General features: G+C 57.4%; 2 protein-coding genes across 2 annotated transcripts; one reads left to right on the top strand and one right to left on the bottom strand.

Moving 5' to 3' along the window:
- Positions 1-1,616: 1,616 nt before the first annotated feature.
- On the top strand, positions 1,617-4,044 carry GFY (golgi associated olfactory signaling regulator; the record flags this gene model as incomplete). The annotated part of the gene is made up of 3 exons (XM_081216062.1): positions 1,617-2,940; positions 3,214-3,387; positions 3,845-4,044. 3 exons carry the CDS (start codon positions 1,617-1,619, stop codon positions 4,042-4,044), a joined length of 1,698 nt encoding a protein of 565 aa, XP_081072188.1.
- A 1,443-nt stretch (positions 4,045-5,487) lies between these two features.
- On the bottom strand, positions 5,488-14,829 carry SLC17A7 (solute carrier family 17 member 7; the record flags this gene model as incomplete). The annotated part of the gene is made up of 12 exons (XM_081217099.1): positions 5,488-5,781; positions 6,015-6,142; positions 6,339-6,449; positions 7,115-7,247; positions 7,384-7,533; positions 8,187-8,329; positions 8,421-8,507; positions 8,776-8,863; positions 8,943-9,057; positions 9,342-9,460; positions 10,405-10,657; positions 14,768-14,829. 12 exons carry the CDS (start codon positions 14,827-14,829, stop codon positions 5,488-5,490), a joined length of 1,683 nt encoding a protein of 560 aa, XP_081073225.1.
- Between the last annotated feature and the right edge of the window lie 3,050 nt (positions 14,830-17,879).

Consider the following 17,879-nt stretch of genomic DNA (forward strand, 5'->3'; position numbering starts at 1 on the left):
GACTACCCTGAGGCTGTGTCCAAGCCCTTCCCGGGGAGGAACTTGGAGGTGTTGTGAAGATAAGGCCCAATCCCCCTAACACTGGCTCTTAAGAGGGTGCTGTCTACACAATGGAATGGTAGGCAAAGGTTGGGAAGTCCCAAAGGGCAGCAGCAATCTGAATCTTGATTGACAGGACATGGGAACCTAGACTCCTAGTTCCCCAGAGAGGAGGGGAACAGAGCCTGGCTCTGGGAAACTGGATTCCTGGATCTGAGGGGAGAGGTCTGAGGGCCCCGACTCCTGGCTCTTGAAGTGGGAGGCTACCTGAGACCTGGATTCTTGGGTTTGGGTGTAGGAGAGGGCAGAAGGCTGGGACCCCTGGCTTCACAGGCAGGAGAGCTTGGTTGGGCCACATACCTCCACCAAACGATCCAGTCCCTAACTCCCTTCCCCGCTCCAGAGACAATGTCCCTTATCTCTGTCCCTTTAAAAGTTCAAGCCTGTCACTAGGCTCCCAGGATCCCCAGGGTGGGGGGTCAGGTGCATCATGTGCACCCCTGGGACCCTACCTCCTGCCGCCCTACCCAGAGCCATCCTGCAGCATTCACTGATGTCTGCATTCAGCTCTGCTCACCTGTTGTTATCTTGGACCCCACTGAGCAGGTAAGAAACCCCAAACCCCAAGTGACACTGTCTCATTTGGGTGTACGCCCACCCCACCTCCACCTGACCACAGACCTAGGCATCTCTGCCCCAGACCAGCCCCTGAGACCTTGAGATCCCAGCTCCATCCTCAATAAACAGAGACCTGAGTCCTGCCCCACAGCTCTCTCCTCCTGAAGGCTGAAGAATCCAGACCCTTATACACCTATCTCTGGAGGACAAAGGCTCAGAGTCCCAATTTCATTCTAACTCAGGACCCAAGAGTTCCAGACACCCATTTCCTTTCTCCCCTGTAATCTAGCCCCCCTCCAAGCTTTGCTCCCTCAAAATTCTAGGCATCTGAACCTTCAAGCCTCTCTTTTCTAAAGAATTAGGAATTTAGACCGACATTTAGGGCCCTCCATCCTCTGGGAGCCAGGAGTCTGAACCCCCAGCAGCCTTCTTGACCAGGATCCAGGAGTCTCCCTCCTCCCCCAGTTACAGGCATTTAGGCCCCCTCCTCCCTCAAATCCAGGCGTTCAGGCCCCCAGCCCCCAGGCGTTCCTTCTGAGCCTCCTCTAATGTAAACAACTGTTGAGTCAAGGTGTCCCCAGGGCCCTTGGAGAGGAAGAAATCCCATGTTCCCCTCAGAGGTCTACACCCTTCGAAGCCGAAGTCAAGGAGGTCTGGGGGCTTGGAAAGGTGTGTTTCTTTCCCAATCTTCCTGGGACCCCTTAGGGAAACAGATAAGGAAATTTACTACGACTCCCAAGAAGCCCTGCGCCTCAGTCTCCCTTAGCTACGGCGGCTACCGCCTCACAGCCTTCAGGGAGTTGCAGGTGGCTTCTCCTTTACCAGGCGCCCCGAGCTGGGCGGAGACGCGGTCTACCCGGAGACCAGTGGGCGTGGCCTCAGGAGTCGCCTCCCTGGCGACTTCTGGCTTTAACCCCTTCCTTCCCGCTCCCCCATTGCTACAGGTAAATCCCAGAGCTATGAAATCCTTCAGCCCGATCCTCTTGCTTCTCGTCTTTCTCTTCGCCTGGCTGGGTTCCAAGGCTGCCCCTTGGGCCTCACCGCCTGAGGGTTCCGACTTCTCGCGGATAGACCACCCCTCTCAGCCCTCCCCTCCTGCATCTGAAAATTCCACTCTCAATGGGCCTAACCCAGAATCCCCCAGGACCGCTTATCCTGAGCCCTGCAAGACACCTCATGTGGTTTCCCCTGAGCCCTCCCCCCTTGAATTCACTGAGACCCCCAACACTGACCTCCGAGAAAGCCCACACTCAGAGTCTCCTGAGGTCCCCAAACCTAACTCACTCAACACCTCAGTATCAGAATCCCTGGACACCCTCCAAATTAAACCCTCCAAAATGACATATCCAGAACCTTCTGAGACCCCCAAACCTGACCCAACTGAAATTCCACACACAGAATTCCCTGAGACCCCCAAACCTAATTCCTCCAAAACTTCACACCCAACATTTCCTGAAACCCCAAACACTGACCCTACCCATACTCCACACCAAGAATTCCCAGAGATTCCCAAACTTAACTCCACTGAAATCTCACCCACAGAATCCCATGAGACCCCCAAACCTAATTCCTCCAAAACTTCACACCCAGAATTTCCTGAAACCCCAAACCCTGCCCCTACACAAACTCCACACCAAGAATCCCCAGAGATTTCCAAACATAGCTCCACTGAAATCTCACATGCAGAAGCCCCTGAGACCCCAAGTCCTGACCCCACCAAGACCTTTGACCCCAAATCTCCAGAGACCCATGACTCTGACACCACTGAGACCCCAAATTCTGAATTCCTCCAGACACTCCATCCTGACCCTACCGAAACCCCCCACCCAGCATCTCATGTAGGCCACAATCCCAACCCCACTGAAATTCCCCAAACAGAATTCCCCACTCCCCCCTACCAAGATGCAACAGAGAGTCTCCCAGCCTCTGATCCTGAGATCTCCACTAGTCTTCCCCCAGAAACGCCTGCACCCTTCAAGGAAGAAGTTACTGCCCTAAATGAGCTGCCCCTGAATCCCAAATCAAAAACCCTTGCAGCCACCCAGCCCGACGCCCTTAAATTGCCCACCTCAGAATCTCCTGGGGCCGTTGATCTGAAAGTCCCCCAGAACTCTAGCCCTAAAGGGCCCGACGCCCTCCCTCCCTCAGCCCGGATTGTGAGGTCCCCTGCTCCTCCAGGGCCCCCCAATCAGCCGGCCCCTGTCACTCCGCGGGCTCCCCAGCGGCGCAGCCGAGGTGAGAGAGTCAACACTATCTTCGTGGTGGAGCGAGTGAAGGAGACTGGTGAGGGGCCAGGACCCGGACTCCGGGGTCTGAGGGAGGAGGGCCCTGGGAGCCGGACTCCTGGGTCGAAAGGAGGAGAAGGCTGTAAGCCCCTCTTCGGAGTCTGAAGGGGGGAGGAGGCTGAGGGCTGGTACTGCAGGGTCTGAGGGAGGAGAGACTGGGGGCCGGGGCTCCCGGGTCCGAGGGAGGAGGAGGGTGGCATCTGGATTCCTGGGTCTGAGGGTGGAGGGGGCTAGGAGTTTAGACTGCTGTTCCTGGGCCTCCTTCCTTCCGGCGTGACCCTGGTGGGGCGTCCCCGGGGCGAGGCAGGCGGGGCCCTGTGCCTATTCCTCGCCGGGACCGGGCTGCTTATTGGCATTTTCCTGCTCCTGTGGTGTCTCTGCCGCCGGGCGGCTCGACACCGGCCCTTCGCACACCACCGGCTCCCGAACGACGGAGATGAACCGGGTGAGCAACCCCTGTCGCGTCCCGTTCCTTGAATATCTGCACGTTTCCTTAACCTGGTTTCGCCTGACACTTCAGGGCGCCCTACCTAAAAGTACAGGTCCCCATCCAAGGTCAGTAGAAGCCCTGAACCCTCCAGGGTCAGGTTCTGCCCCCCAATCTTCTGAAATTTCACACACACGTGTCCAGTTCCGCCCCCAGCCCAGCCGGGAGTTGCCGCACGCTCGGAGCCGCAGGTCCCTACAAGCCCCGCCCCTTCCCCCTCCAGGAGCGCGGCAGGCCCCGCCCCTGCTGCGTGGACGTCACGCCCCCTCGTCTATTCAGGGGTCCTTTAATTCGAAAACCCCGCTCCAATGGAAGGTCGGAATCCTCTTCCCTGTCTCCTCATTGGCCAGCGGCTCAGGAGAGGGGACAGACCCCCTGTCAGCCTATGGATGACTTCGTTCCTTTGTCCCCACAGTTATGCATTTGGACGCCCCGAAGGACCCCTACAACCTCTACTTTTATGCTCCGGACGCCTGGGTCCCTTCACACATCGCTGCCAAGCAGCCACTACCCACCCCCCCACTGCCACCCAAGCTGCCTCCGCCGCCCCGCGGGGGCCGCCCCCAGCGCCTGGAACCTCTCTCCCCCTCCACGCTCCCCAACAACTTCGTGTGAGCCCCTCAAGACCTGCACCTTCCCCAGACGGAGGAAAGACCCAGAGGTCCTGTCCTCCTGGCCTGCTTTGCTACATAGGGGTCCTATCGGATAGAGGGTCCTACACGCAGAGATGCTTTAGATGTCAGTGGAGAACATATTCTGAGGACGAATAAATCACGTGTTCCCACAGCTAGACAACTCCTGTGGCCTAAGTCCTGGGGGAGGAGAGTGGCTGGGGTCCTAGAATCCCGGATGTGAGGAGGGAGGAGGCTGGGGGCCTGGACTTCTGGGTGTCAGGGAGAAGCGTGTTGGGGACTCCCAAGGCCAATGACGACGGGGTGTGTACACCAAAGCATTTTATTGGGAGAGGGGCAGGGCAGGATTTACAATCACAGAGACAGAGACACAAAGACACAACCCTGCCCCGGGGAAAAGCACCCCTTTTCCCCAGCCCCATTCCCTTTCCTGGGATTCTGTGACTTCTCCTATAAATGTTCCCCAAATTCTGAGCCGAAATAGGGGAATCTGAGAGGGGAAGGATCCCAGATTTGGAGTCATTTAGCCCCTGAGGGAGGCAACAAATGGCCACTGAGAAAATGAGGGCAGTTTGAAACCACCCAGAAGAATAAAGTGCAAGGAATTGGGGGGAAGAGGAGCGTCTTGAAACCACCATGGGAAAGTTCAATGCCGGTGGCTTCAAACCATTGAGTTGATGGACTTGAGCAGCCACTATTTAGACCTGAAAACCGTGTCAGAAAAAGTGCATGGGAGTGAAGAGAGGCATATTGTTAAAACTGCCATTTTGGTTGTTTCCCTAGGTATTGTGCTAAGCTAGGGAGAAGGTCTTGGGGAATTTGGTGCTTCAGCAGAATATGCTGGTGGAGGGAGGAGTGAAGAGGTGTGTGGGGGGGTGCTTGAAACTGCCATTTCCCCTCAGAAACGCTGGTGAGAATCAATCCCTAGTATGGCAGGGATGGGTGACTGGGTAAACCAACTTGGAAAATGCAGAATAGAGTTGGGAGAGATCTGAAACTTCTAGAGGAAGACCTTGAATTTTTCTGAAAGGGGAGCAGGGGCTGAGTAATCTCAGGGCTTAGCTTGAGAGTCCCTGGGGTTCAAGGAAAGGGGGAGGTGCCCAAAACCACAAGAGAGAGTGAGAGATTGAACTGTCCATTCAAATAAAGCCCTGAAAGGAGAGATTTGAAACCACTGAGGCAGAAAACGTGGAGAAGGGAACCTTTAGGGGAATTTGGGTATCCTTGAAACTGCCAGTCTGCAACTTCACTACCCCTGAGAGGCAATTGGGAGGGGACGAGGATTTGACAGCACTGGGAGCAAGGGAGAGTGCTTCTTGGGCCTGAGGCAGGACAGGGAGAACTGGGGCTCCTTGACACTGTCACTCAGGCCAGAGAGGTGTGGAATGGAGGTCCTGGAAACTGCCATCCAGTGGGAGGCACATGGTCAGTAGTCCCGGACAGGGGGTGGGGGTCTTGGGGGTTGAACTGTGCTGTGTGTAGCTCCATAGGAGGGAGGGGGAGCAGGGGGTGCCCCGGGGGGCTCAGCCTCATCCTCCATTTCGCTTTCGTCACTGCCAGCCAGCTGGTCGTGGCCAACAAAGCCACATTTCTCTTCGCTCATCTCCTCAGGCTCCGCCCACGGCTGCTTCTCTCCGGAAGCGAAGACCCCGTAGAAGATAACTCCTCCATAGTGCACCAGGGAGGCAATGAGGAACACGTACTGCCACTCCTCCCGAGTCTGGGGAGGGGACAATGGTGAGGTGAAGTCAGAGGACAGAGAAACAGGAGGTGGAGAGAGAACCTGAGTGGGGGGGGGGCGGGGGGAGGCCCAGAGAAAGGGAGACCGAGATCCAGAAAGAGGCGGAAAAAGACCCAGAGAGGGCAGGGATGGAGCCCAGGGAGGGTGAGGCACGTCAGGAAGGTAATATACACAAACTTGGAGGGCAAGTGGGTCAGGGCCCGCGCACGGACCTTGTGCTTAGTCATGGCACCCACGATGATGGGGCACACCATGCCGGACAACGTGCCCACGCCGTTGGAGATGCCCATGAGGATGCTGGCGTAGCGCGGGGCGATGTCCAGGTGGTTCACGTTGAACCCTGGCAAGGCGAGCCAGGAGCCGTCACAGCCGATTCCCGCTCGAATGACTCCTCCCCCACCACTACCTCCCCCCTCGCCGCCGTTTTGCTCTTTCTAGTCCACCTTTTGCGAGGCTGGGAGGTCCCCTTCCTGAGCCAGGAAGTTCCCCACAGAGGTGACCTGAGTTCCCCCGAGGGGCGGATCGGCGGTTCTCACCAGAGATGGCGAAGCCGCTGAAGCCCACTGCGAGAACCAAGAAGGAGATGGCCACGCCCTTGGAGTGCGAGTAGCCGACCACCAGCAGCAGCGTGGCTTCCATGCCAAAGCCTACAGGGAGCCGCTTATCTGAGCGCAGACCGACCCACGCCTCTCCAGACCCGTTCCCGCCGCAGTTCCCGACCCCTCTTCGCCCCAGTCTGGGCACTTCCACGCCTGTCCCTGGCTTTGTTCCCCATTCTGTCCGCGACCGCCCTAACCAAGCCCTCACCTCCCCAATGCCTGGCCCTTGACCACGCGCACAGGCTCGCCGCCCCGACCTGGCCCTCCGTGGCCCCACCCACTGACTAGGCCACGCCCTGAAGACGCAGGGTCCAGGCCCCACCCAGGCACCTTCGCACCTTCCCTCTCTGTCCCTATTCATTACACTCAGACCTTTGTCTCTCCAGGTTCCCCCTCTTCATCACCCAGTTCCCATCCTGCTCTGGCCAGCCTCGTATAGAGCCCGTCCTTCCAGACCCAACGTGGTCTCGCCTTTGCTCCACCTGGACAGCCATACCCGCCTTGCCCTTCTACCCCTCGGCCCTTGAAGCTGCCACCTGCCATTCTGTTCCAGCCAAGTCTGGTCTCACCCTGCCTCAGCCTTTTTGGACGCGCCCCTGGGCACGCCCTCTGACCTCTGCCCCTTCCCCAGAGTCCGGCCCCCTAGATCTGCCCCATGGCGCTCTGCCCCTCCCAGGCTGTCCCAGACCAGATCCAGGCCCCGCCCCACTCACCCCCGCAGTTCATCAACTTGCGCACGTTGGTGGTGGACATGATACGGCGGCTCCGGAGGAAGTCAGCGATCTGGCCTCCAATGGGCACGATGATAGTCATGACCAGGTGAGGCAGCGCTGACACCAGGCCCACCTGCGCCAGCGGGCGTACAGGGAGGGGGCTCAGGGGCCGCGTGCCCGGGGTCTCCACAACCCCTTGGGATCCAGGTCCCTCTCCTTCCCCCCTCAACCCCCGCTGCTCCCTCAGCACCCTCCCTTCTGGGCCCAACCTTGCTGATCTCAAAGCCGAACACTTCTTCGAAGTAGGCGGGCTGGGAGATAAGAAGCAAGTAGAACGTCCAACTCCGGCAGAAGTTGGCCACGATAATGGCATAAACTGGCATGGACGTGAAGAAGCGCCGCCAGGGTGTGTTAAACTTCTGTGGTGGGTGAGAGGAGGGACAGCTAAGACAGAGAGCAGGGCTGGGCGCTCTCCGTGTCCCTATAGGGATCCCACTATAGTCCCGCAGAAACCCAGGTTTCCCGATCTCACTAAAACCTCCAAGGACGCGGGGTCGCCAGCCTGACCACATCCCCATGGGAACGTTGGCATCCTAGCCTCACAGTAACACTTCAGGGATGCAGGGGTCCCGACTCTACAGTGGCTCTCAGGTTGGCAGGTGTCCGGAGATGACACGATGACCTTCAGAGACTCATAAATGTGGACCCAAGAGTCTCTTTCCATCCAATTACGACCCCTAATTCTAGCCTCACCCACCCCAAGGTCTAAGCAAAACGTCACCTTCTAATCCGCCTCTGCAGGTTTAACCACGCCCATCAGTGGTTCCGCCCACCTCGCCAACGAGCCCTGCTCTCAGCACCTGCTATGGCCGTTCTCTCCGGGCTTTAACCCCGCCTCCTAGGTTCTAGCTCCATCCACCTTGCGTTCCCATCAAGTCTCCTCTAAATGTCTATGGAAACCCACCAAGATCTACATGCAGTGCGGGTTCAAAACCCATTTTTCTCCTGCGTCCCTGCCTCGATATCTCTCCTCTCCCCACCACACCCCCGCCCCGCAGGTTTGGGCCCGGACCGTGACGGGGTTCATGAGTTTGACGCTCTCGCCGATGGCGTCCTCGATGTACTTGCGCTCCTCCTCGGAAATGCTAGGATGCAGCGCCGGGGACTCGTAGGAGACGAGCAGCCAGAACAGGTACCAGAATATCCCGAAGCTGCCTGGGGGGGTCAGGAGGGGGATGGAAGCGAGGTGACGACCGGCCTCGCTCTGCCCCAGCGCCACCCGGACCCAGGCGTCCGGTCCCCTCACCGTAGACGTAGAACACAGAGCTCCATCCTGAGTACTGCACCAGGACCCCGGCGAGAGGCATCGCGACCACTGCCCCAGCATAGGAACCTATGGGGGATGATACAGGATGGAGAAGAGTCCCATTCTCCCTCAAATGCAATAGAGCGGATTCCCAGCCCCCACCTTTCTGGGACACACATGCACAGGCCACAGCCCCTCCTCCCTCAGATACTTCAGTCTGGGTCACCAGCCCCCTCCTCTCTCAGACCCGGGAGTCCAAGCCCTCATTCCCCTCCTTCCTCAGACCTAAGAGTCCATACTCCAGCCCCCTACATCCTCAGACCCACAAGGCTGGATCCCAGCCCCTTCCTCTCACCGCAAAAGGCTGTTGTTGCCAGGCGACTCCGCTCTAAGGGCGGGGCCCATTTGCTCCAGATCCCGTGGCAGGCGGGGTACGTGACCCCCTAGGGAGGAGAAAGCCAGAGTCAACGAGAAGAGGCGGAGCTAGAACGGCGGCGGGGGTCATAGGGGGCGGAGCTTTACCTCTACCAACCCCTGCAGGATCCTCACGAAGATGACACAGCCATAGTGGACACGGGCAGCCGAGGGGATCAACATGTTTAGAGTGGAGGTAGCCACAATAGCAAAGCCAAAAACCCTGATAGGAAGAGTTCGTGGTCCGAGAAAAGAGTCCAGCTATCCCACCAGACCTAGGATTCTGCCCTTTCCTCCCACAGCAGGCGAGGCCTTGCGCCCCCAGAACCCCAGGCCCCACCTTCTCTGTGACCCCCACCTTCCACAATCACAAGCCCCGCCTTTCTCTAGGACCCCGGCCCAGAACCCAGGCTCCTCGCATTTTCCCGGAGTCAGACCCCAAATGCAAGGCCAAACCCTCTAACTCCACCCACACTCTGCCGCCCACTTTGAGACCCCACCCCATACCTGTTGGCTGCGAATTTTTGGCAAATAAATCCTCCAGGAATCTGGGTGACAATGTAGCCCCAGAAAAAGGAGCCGTGTATGAGGCCAACAGTCTCTGGATCCCAGGTGAACTGAGCTTTCTGTGGGCCAAAAGTCACATCAAACCAGCATCTCTGCCCCAGGTTCTGCTCCTCCACCAGTCAGCACCCACAGACAATCCCTCATCCAATCAGCAACAAGGATCCCCTCTCGCCTTCAAAACACCTGCTAATCAGAGCTCATGCCACCTACCCCAACTCTGCTCGCCCATGTTGCTAGGACCGCATTACCTTAGCAGTGGGACCTGTTGCTGCCTAGAAGCCTAGCTCTGCCTGCTTCCCTGTCTCAGGGTCCCTTCTCTGAATGTCTAGGGGCCCATATATGGGGGTGGGGATTCTTTCTCCACTTTTAACCAATGTACAAACCGTTTGCTGATTGACCAGGATGGGGTCTAGGCAGGGACAAGAAGTAGACAAAGGGTCGGGCCTGATTGGAAGGGAACAAGGGGCGGGTAGGCCACAGCCCAAATCAGGAATTTTTTTCTGAGGCGGGGTCATGACCTATACCGAAATTAAAATCGGGAGAAAGTCTGAAATGAGGCGGGGCTTTAGGTAACGACCGGGCAGATGGGGGAGGGATTTAAGCAACAGTGGAACTTCAGAAAATCCAGAATCAAAATTCACGGTGGAGCCTGAGTTGCGCCTGGGATTAAGATGCAACACTGGAACAGTTGTGGGACGCAGGTGTAGTAAAGTCGCTAGGAGGCCCAAAATGGAGCAGGGGCAACACATAGGGAACCTAATGATGGGCAGTCTGCATTTTGAAATCAGAGACCTGAAACAAATAGGGGCGGGGCTTTATTTAGATAGGGGCGGGGCTTAGGAAGGGAAGACCCCCGAGATGAGATGGAGCTGAGGGGGCAGCACAAATGGGCGGGGCTACTCAGAATGTGGTGTGGAAGGGGCGTGGTGTGGGTGGGTGTGACGTCATCCGAGGGCGTGGGCAGTGTTATCAGCAGCCTGAGGTAGCGCCCGCCCTGAGCTACCTGCACCACCACGTGGCCCCCGCGGTGGGTCGTGCTGTTGTTGACCATGGAGACAATGGCCACGCCCAGGTTGCAGCGGATGCCGAAGCTGATGCAGAAGCCCAGGCCGCTCATGATGGCGATAATGTAGCGGCGAGGGAGACCAAAGCAGGTGCAATCCACGACCGGCGGGTCCCGGGTCTGCGTCGTCACCGGGCGCCCATCAGCACTCAGCTCCAGCGTCTCTGCACCTTCCTGCCGCTTCTCCAGAAGACTGAGAGGCAGCAAAGGTGAGACGCGGACGTCCAGTCCCCAGCCCCCTCCTCCCATGACACAACAGTCCAGGGCAAAATCTGCTTTTCAAGACCCGGGATTCTAAGCCCGCACTCCCTCTTTCCCCAGGAGTCCAGCCCCTGACTCCCTTCTCCCCCTCTGGATCCAGGAATCTGGACCCCAGTCTCAATCTCCCTCAGATGAGGAATTCGCACCCCCAGGCCCTTCCTCCCTCAGACTCGAGTGGGGAACTCCTCAGTTTCTTTCTCCCCCAGCCCTGTCACCTCTTGACTCAGTTGTTTTAGACCCAGGCTACCCTTTGCGATCCAAAACCCTGTGACCCCAGCCCTCCCCACCAAGGTCCAGAGACACTCTCCAGCCCCCTCTTCCAGATATGAGCCTATTTGAGGAAGCAAAAGGCGCTAAGGAGATGCTTCAGCAAAGGTGTCAAAAGAACAGATGCTTCTCAGCCACGTCTGCTATATATACTGTCCCCCCTCCTCCCCTGCCCGCTGTGGCACGCCCTTCCCTGCTTCCAGGCACCAGTTGTGGGCCTGACATCCAGCTGGCTCCATTCAGCCACCGGAAGCCCATTCCCAGGGATTGGGGGTGCGGAGACGTCCAGGGCACTGGAATCCAGCAGCCCAGCTGGATATCCCTGGAGAACCTTGAGTTCAGGCTGTCAGCCTAGGGGGTAGGGAGGAGGAGTGATGGGAGGTGTCCTGGCAAGGGACAGATGGCCCTGGTAGGGGGATTGGCTCAGTCCCCAGCGAGGCTCTCGCCCCCGCCTGTTCTGGATCCGGGATTGAGTCTGTGATGATGTATAGGGTACTTGGAGGGCCACCTCAAATCCAGAGAGAGGCTGTAGGGAGAAAGAGGTGCCCTGAGACAGATGTGGAAAGATTCAAAAGGAGGGCTATAGAGACAGGATGGGGAGTGCAGAGGCTGAGAGAAAGAGGGCCAGAGACACAGAGGAAGGAGAGAGACCCAGAGAGAAGGGGACAGATATCCAGAGAGAGAGAGGCAGACATCCAGTCAAGAAGAGAATAAGACAGGGGCAGAGACCCTGAGAGAAGGTGGGGGACAGCACAAAGACCCTGAGAAGGAAAGGGACAGAAACCTAGAGGGACCCAAAGTCAGGTAGGGACAGAAACCCAGGAGAGAGAACATAGAGTCAGAGACCCAGAAAGCTGAGAGAAGGATAAAGAGACTATAGGAGCGTGAGGAGAGACAGACTAGGGATATGACTTGTGAGGTGCGGCCCCTCTCCGAGGCGGGTAGGCAGCCAGGGGATCGGGCTGGATCCCAGGAAAGGGCTAGAACAGATGGAGGCGAGGGAGACTGGGACGGGGGAGGAAAGAACAGCCAGACGGTCTGGGAGGAGGCGGGTGGAAGAGATGAGAAAAGCAGCCCTCCCCATCCTAGAACTTAAGGAAGTGGAGGAGGGGGTTAAGAAACAGGGGGTGGGTGGAGAAAAGGACGGGGGAGCTGACAGAACCTGGGGGGATGCGGAATGAGACCCTGGGCAGAGAGCCAGAGAGAGGGGAATGGAAGCCCCAAGAACAAATAGCACAGGGTGGTAGGGACTGCCCCCCATCAGAACAGGTCAGCCAATGAGATTAGAATTTGACCCAGGTTGCTCTCACATGCTATTTGACCCTGAAACTCAAGATATGATTGCAGCCCCTGAAATGTGATATTCAATGTTAATACTAGGACATAGATCTTAGATCAAGGCTTTCTAAACCGAGGGAGGCAGTCTCAGTATTCCATACCTATAAAATGGGGGCAAGAGTAGAATGTGAGGTTACAAAGAGGGAACTTCAAGGTGATATTATCATTTCAGAAGAAGAGAGCCAGGGATGTAGAGATGAAGGTGGCCCTAATACTTCACAGAGGACAAGAACAGAGAGGGGAGACCCTGGATGGGGTCCCTTTCCCTCTCTGGATGCCTGGAACTCAGGTCTAGGGACTTGGTGGTGAGGAAAAGCAGCACTTAGGAGGCAGGTAACCAAAATGAAAACGGTGTCTCAATCTCCCTCTCTGGGTCTCTGCCTCTGCTTCTTGCAGATTCTCAGTCCACTCCCCTCTCCCCCCTCCCAGGTGTCTGTCCTCTTATATCCCTTTGATTCTCCCTTATCTTCCTATTGTACAACTGAGGAAACTGAGGCTCAGGAAGCAGAAGTACCATGTCCAAGGTCACACACAAGAGTAGCAATGGGGCCGGATCACTTCCTGGCCCTCAGCCTCACCCCTCCCAAGGCCTGGCTCTCAGAAAGGAGGTATTTTGGCTCCTGTCTCCCCTGTATTCCCCTTCCCCCCCACCTTGTCCTTGTCTCAAGTCACCTGGGTTACCGTGTGTTTTCTGGTCTGAGGGAGTTTTCCACCCACTCCAGCATCACTCATCTCGAGGAAGTTCTGCAGCCTCCATCCCAGACTTGGTAGGGAGACTGACCTGGGTTCGAATGATGCCATATTTACTCAGCCATTGTTTCCCCCCCCTTTTCCAACTGCGCCTCAGTTTCCCCAGCTTCGTCTAGAGTATTAAAAGGAATCAGGGTGTTGTGTCCAATACAGGGCATTCCCCCCCCCTCGCCAACCATCACAGTGAACCCCAGGATTCAGATGTTCTTCTGGGCTCAAACTCCTTGATGACTGTCCTGGTGGGAGCCCTGAACTCTGGGGTCTCTAGGGGCTCAGAAGGCAGCTCAGAGAGGTGACGGTAAGGCAGAGACAGATGGAGAGAAACCCAAACACAGAGAAGCTGAGGGAGAGGGCCTGAGAAACGCATCCCTCCCGCTGCCGTCCCCCTTCCCAGCCCCTCCACCAGCACGTGTCTCTCCCTCTCCTGACTTCACACTGGTGTATTTTGAGAAACTCGTGAAAGGTGAGAAAAAGGGTGGGGAGGGGCTGGAAGATTAGGAAAAGAAGGGGTGAGGTTATCTCATCTCCCCACCCCCCTCCCATCACTGTGCCATTCTCCTGCCCCCTCCCTTCTGTCCAGGTTTTTTCCCATCTCTCACGTTACTGGAGGGTGGGGTAACTTTGGCGCTAGGAGGTGATCTGCAGCAAGCAGGACTAGTGTTAACCTTAGAGAAGGACTCGCATGGTCTAGTGAGCTGGTCAGTCAAAGATGGGATCAGAGCTGTGGGCCAAGGGGACCCAAGGGTCTGAGGGAATGGCGGCAGGGGCATGGTGCTGATGAGGCCGTCTCCTCCCCGCACTGTGGCCAGATATTTTTAGGCTTCTCCGCAGCTGAGTAATTTCTCTGACTTGGAGCCAGGGCTGGGGTTGGGGGTGAGAGACTCGGGAGAGGTGTCCAGACTGCTCTGGGGACACCCAGGTCACTGGGGTCATCTCCTTGGCTGGAAGGAGGTCCCTCTGAGCTCTAGCCTGTACCCTTTGGGAAGTCTGTCCTACCGCAGGAGCCTAATTTTTGGCCGGCAACTCCCTTCTCCACTAGAGACCCAGGATACCCTGGCTTCTTCCTCCCAGCTTAACTCTCCTCAAGGACAAGGACCAATGGGCCCCAATCCGATTTAGCTTCAGATTAAACTCTCTGAGAGATGGAAACTGACAAACACACAGAGATGGAGAGACCCGGGGTGGAGGAATAAAAACCCAGAGAGAGGGTCAGAGACCCTAGGGCAGGGAGTTGGGGGACAGAGATTCAGAGAGAGAGCGACAAAGACCTAGACAGAGGGATTGTAGAGAACTAGTGAGAGCAATGGCAGAGAGCGGGACAGACTCAGAGATAAAAGGAAACAGAGACCTAGAGAGAAGGAACAGAGATCTCAAGAGAGGAGGCAGAGAGAAGATAGGTGAACGGAGACCCAGAAGCGGAGGAGGGAGTCAGAGACCCAAACGAGGGGGATATATAATCCCAGAGAAAAGAGCAGAGCCTGGGATGGGGTGGGGCGCAGAAGAATGATGGATGAGACAAGACTAGGGAGACCGGCGCCGTCGGAGACTGAGGGAGAAAACTGGACAGATGGGTGCCCCCCCACCCATGGGTATCGCCTGTCTAGCTGTCCGTCTGCGCCCAGGTGGGAATGAGCGTCCTCCTCGGACCCTAGCGCTCTTCCCCGCCCAGGACCCCCACCGTGCTCACCGGTGCAGCCTCCCGAGGGCACGACCCGCCAGCTTCCGAAACTCCTCCTGGCGGAACTCCATGGTGGCTGCCCCTGCTGCTGGTCCCTCCCCCCCCCGCCGATCCCCCCGCCCGCGGGCCCGGGCGGCCGCGTCCGGGTACCCGGGGTCCGCCCCGGCCCGGCCGGCCCCGCAGCTCCGCTCGGGGGGAAGGAGGCTGCGAGTGCGGGCTGTCTGGGGGCTGTCACTGGACTCAGCGTCGGGGGTGGGGTGGGGCAAGGAGAGGCCCCGCCCATCCATGCTAGACCCCGCCCCTTGTATTCTAGTCCCGCCCACCTTTCGCAGCCCCCCCATGCCGGTTCTTGCCCCGCCCTTCCACTCCAAGACCACGCCTCTGGGTTCTGAATTCACTTGTCTGGGTTGCATCGCCCCCAGTTCTGTTCCTTCCCGGAGTTACTCCCCCCTCATCCATCCCCCACCAGCTCCTTCTACCCAAGATTTTCTCTCCTCCCGAGTTCTTTCCCATCTGAGATTTGCTCCCCCCAATTCAGTTCCCCCTAATTTCGTCCCCGCATTTTCATCCCCTACAGTTTCATCTTCCTCTGAATTTCCTTTGCGTTTCATTCTCCCAGCCCTATCCCTCCGAATTTCTGTGCCCTCCAGTTCCACATCCTGCCCAGCGCCCTCCATCCCCAGGCCGCCATATCCTCAATTCCAACTTTCTCATTCAGAGGGTTCTTTTCTCATTCAGGGAATTCCTTCTCCCTCCCTGGATTCCAACCCCCATTTCGATACACCCATTGTCCCTTCTAGTTCTTCCCCATCCAGTTTCTTCGCCCTTGACTCCCATCCACCTGTTTACATTTTCCCCTCTTGAATTTCATGTCCCTCCAGTTCTATTTCCCCTCTAGGCGCATCCCCCCTTCCAATTCCTTCATTTCCGATTTCCTTCCCATCTGAGTTCATCCCTTATAGTTATACTGCCCCCACCCCCAGTTGCTGGTCATTATTCCCTCCCTAGCCTCGGATCTATCTCCGTCCTTTGATTCTCTCCCCACCCTGAGTTCTGTCCCCATCCCTTGAATTGTGTCCCCTTGGATATTTCTTTACCCCTGAGTTCTGTCCCCTCCCCTGGGATCTGTCCCTGCTTTGATTTTTGCCCACACCCCCTGGAATCGGCACCACGAATACGTCCGTGAGTTCTGTCCCCAGCTACTGAGTCCTCTCCCCGCACCTGAGTTCTGCCCCACCCTTTGGGATCTGTCCCCGCCCCCTGATTTCTTACTCCACCCCTGAATTCCAGCCCCGCCCCTCTGGGGTTGAACCTCGACCTGTCTCCAGCCCGCTGGCAGGTCCTGCCCCTCTCCTTTCGCCGCCAGCCCCTCTCTCCGACGCCAGATCCAGGCCCCAGGAGGGTGCTCCTTTCCTCACTGCCTCCCTGGGTCTGGCCAAAAATACATTTGGGATTAAATTTTCATGATGTGGCACAGGTCCGCGAGGGAGTGGGAGGGAGCAGCCGGCGCGGCGGGCGGGCGCCACGGAAGGGGTGGCCCGGCAGCCGCTCCCGCCGCAGCCGCTAGCTTTGTCTCGCTGGGCCTCTGAGTGTCACAATTTTACCTATGTTTGAGAAAACCCCGGATTGCCAGGGAGGAGAGGCTGGAGGCTGGGACTCCTGGGTCAGAGGGAGGTGGGAGCCTGGGGCTCGGACTCCAGAGTCTGAGGGAGGAGTAGCCCGCGGATTCGTCCACACGCGCCACCCTGTGGTGACAGAATCCCCGGTCTGGGTGCGGAGGCGGCGGTCGCGGCTCCGGGCCAGGTGTGAAGGTGGAGCAGATGGTGAGGAGGAAGGAGTGGGAAGGGGGCCCAGCAGCTGCCAAATCCCGGGCCTTCGCCGGAACCATCACCATGGAGACCGAGGAAGGCAGAGGACCCAGCCCTACACTTTCGGGACCCGGGAATGAGTTCTTCTTCCTCCCACGGAGGGTTCCCGTGCAAACTACAAGTCCCAGCGGCCGCTGGACTTCACCATTTGCTTCTGAAGGGCCGCTTACTCCGAGGGCCGCTGGGAGTTGTAGTTCTCTGAAACAACTGGCTGAAGTTGCGCTGCGCCCCCTGGTGGACACGGCGCCCAAGTTCGCTATTTCCGAGGCCCAAGGGACCCTACCCAACGTCATCCCCAAAACTTTTCACCTTCTCACCATCTAGCCCCTCTTTCCCCACCCAGTTCACTCAGTTCCAGCCACACTGGCCTCCTCGCTGTTCTTCCAACATCTACCACTGAGGCTCCTGCATTTACCTATCCTCCTAGGATTCACTATGGAAGGTGTGTTGGTAATCATACGTGAACTCAACAAATATTTATTGAGTTCCTACTAGGCGTCAGGCATTGTCACACCATAGGGGACATAGCTCTAATGAGAGTATCACTGGGTATTGGGGACCACCAGAGGAGGATTCTAACTCAGCCAGGGAAGATCAAAGAAAGTCTGAAGTTTGAAAAGCTTCCCAGGAAAAGCTCACTAAAAGGGATGACTGGGAGGGTCGGGGCAGGGCGTGGGTGTAGAGTAAGGAGATGTGCCCTGTGAGGGTAAACAACCAGAGGTACTGGAGTAGACCTGGGTAGGTGTACTGAAAAGGATACTAAATAGGGGAACAGCAGAAACTAAGAAAAGGTGTAAAAAACTGCTGTGGTCAGGACACTGCTCAGTATGACTAGCCTGAGTGACTGGGAGGAAGAGACCACAAGGGAACGCGAAGGGGGACTTGCTTGGCGGTCCAGTGGTTAGTACTCCACACTTCCACTGTAGGGGACATGGGTTTGATCCCTGGTCGGGAGCTAAGATCCCATGTGCCCTGCAGTGGGCAAAAAAAAAAAAAGGGAACATGAAGGCGACCATACAGCACAGAACATTGAGTGCTAGCTGAGAGGCTTGGACTTTCTCCTAGGGGCGCTGGGGAGCCAAAGAGGGGCTGTGAACAGGAGTGGGGCAAGGGCAGCTCTGGGGCCTTGAGAGAGACTAACAAGGGGAGAGACTAGAGGCCAGGAGGCCAGCGAGAGGATCGGGGGAGAGGATGAGGCCTGAGCTGGGGGACTGACCTCCATGGGACTCCAGTCCAATGTCCCTCTTCCCTCC

This window comes from Mesoplodon bidens (genome assembly GCF_964165515.1).
Source record: "Mesoplodon bidens genome assembly, chromosome: 18".
Classification (NCBI taxonomy): Eukaryota; Metazoa; Chordata; class Mammalia; order Artiodactyla; family Ziphiidae; genus Mesoplodon; species Mesoplodon bidens.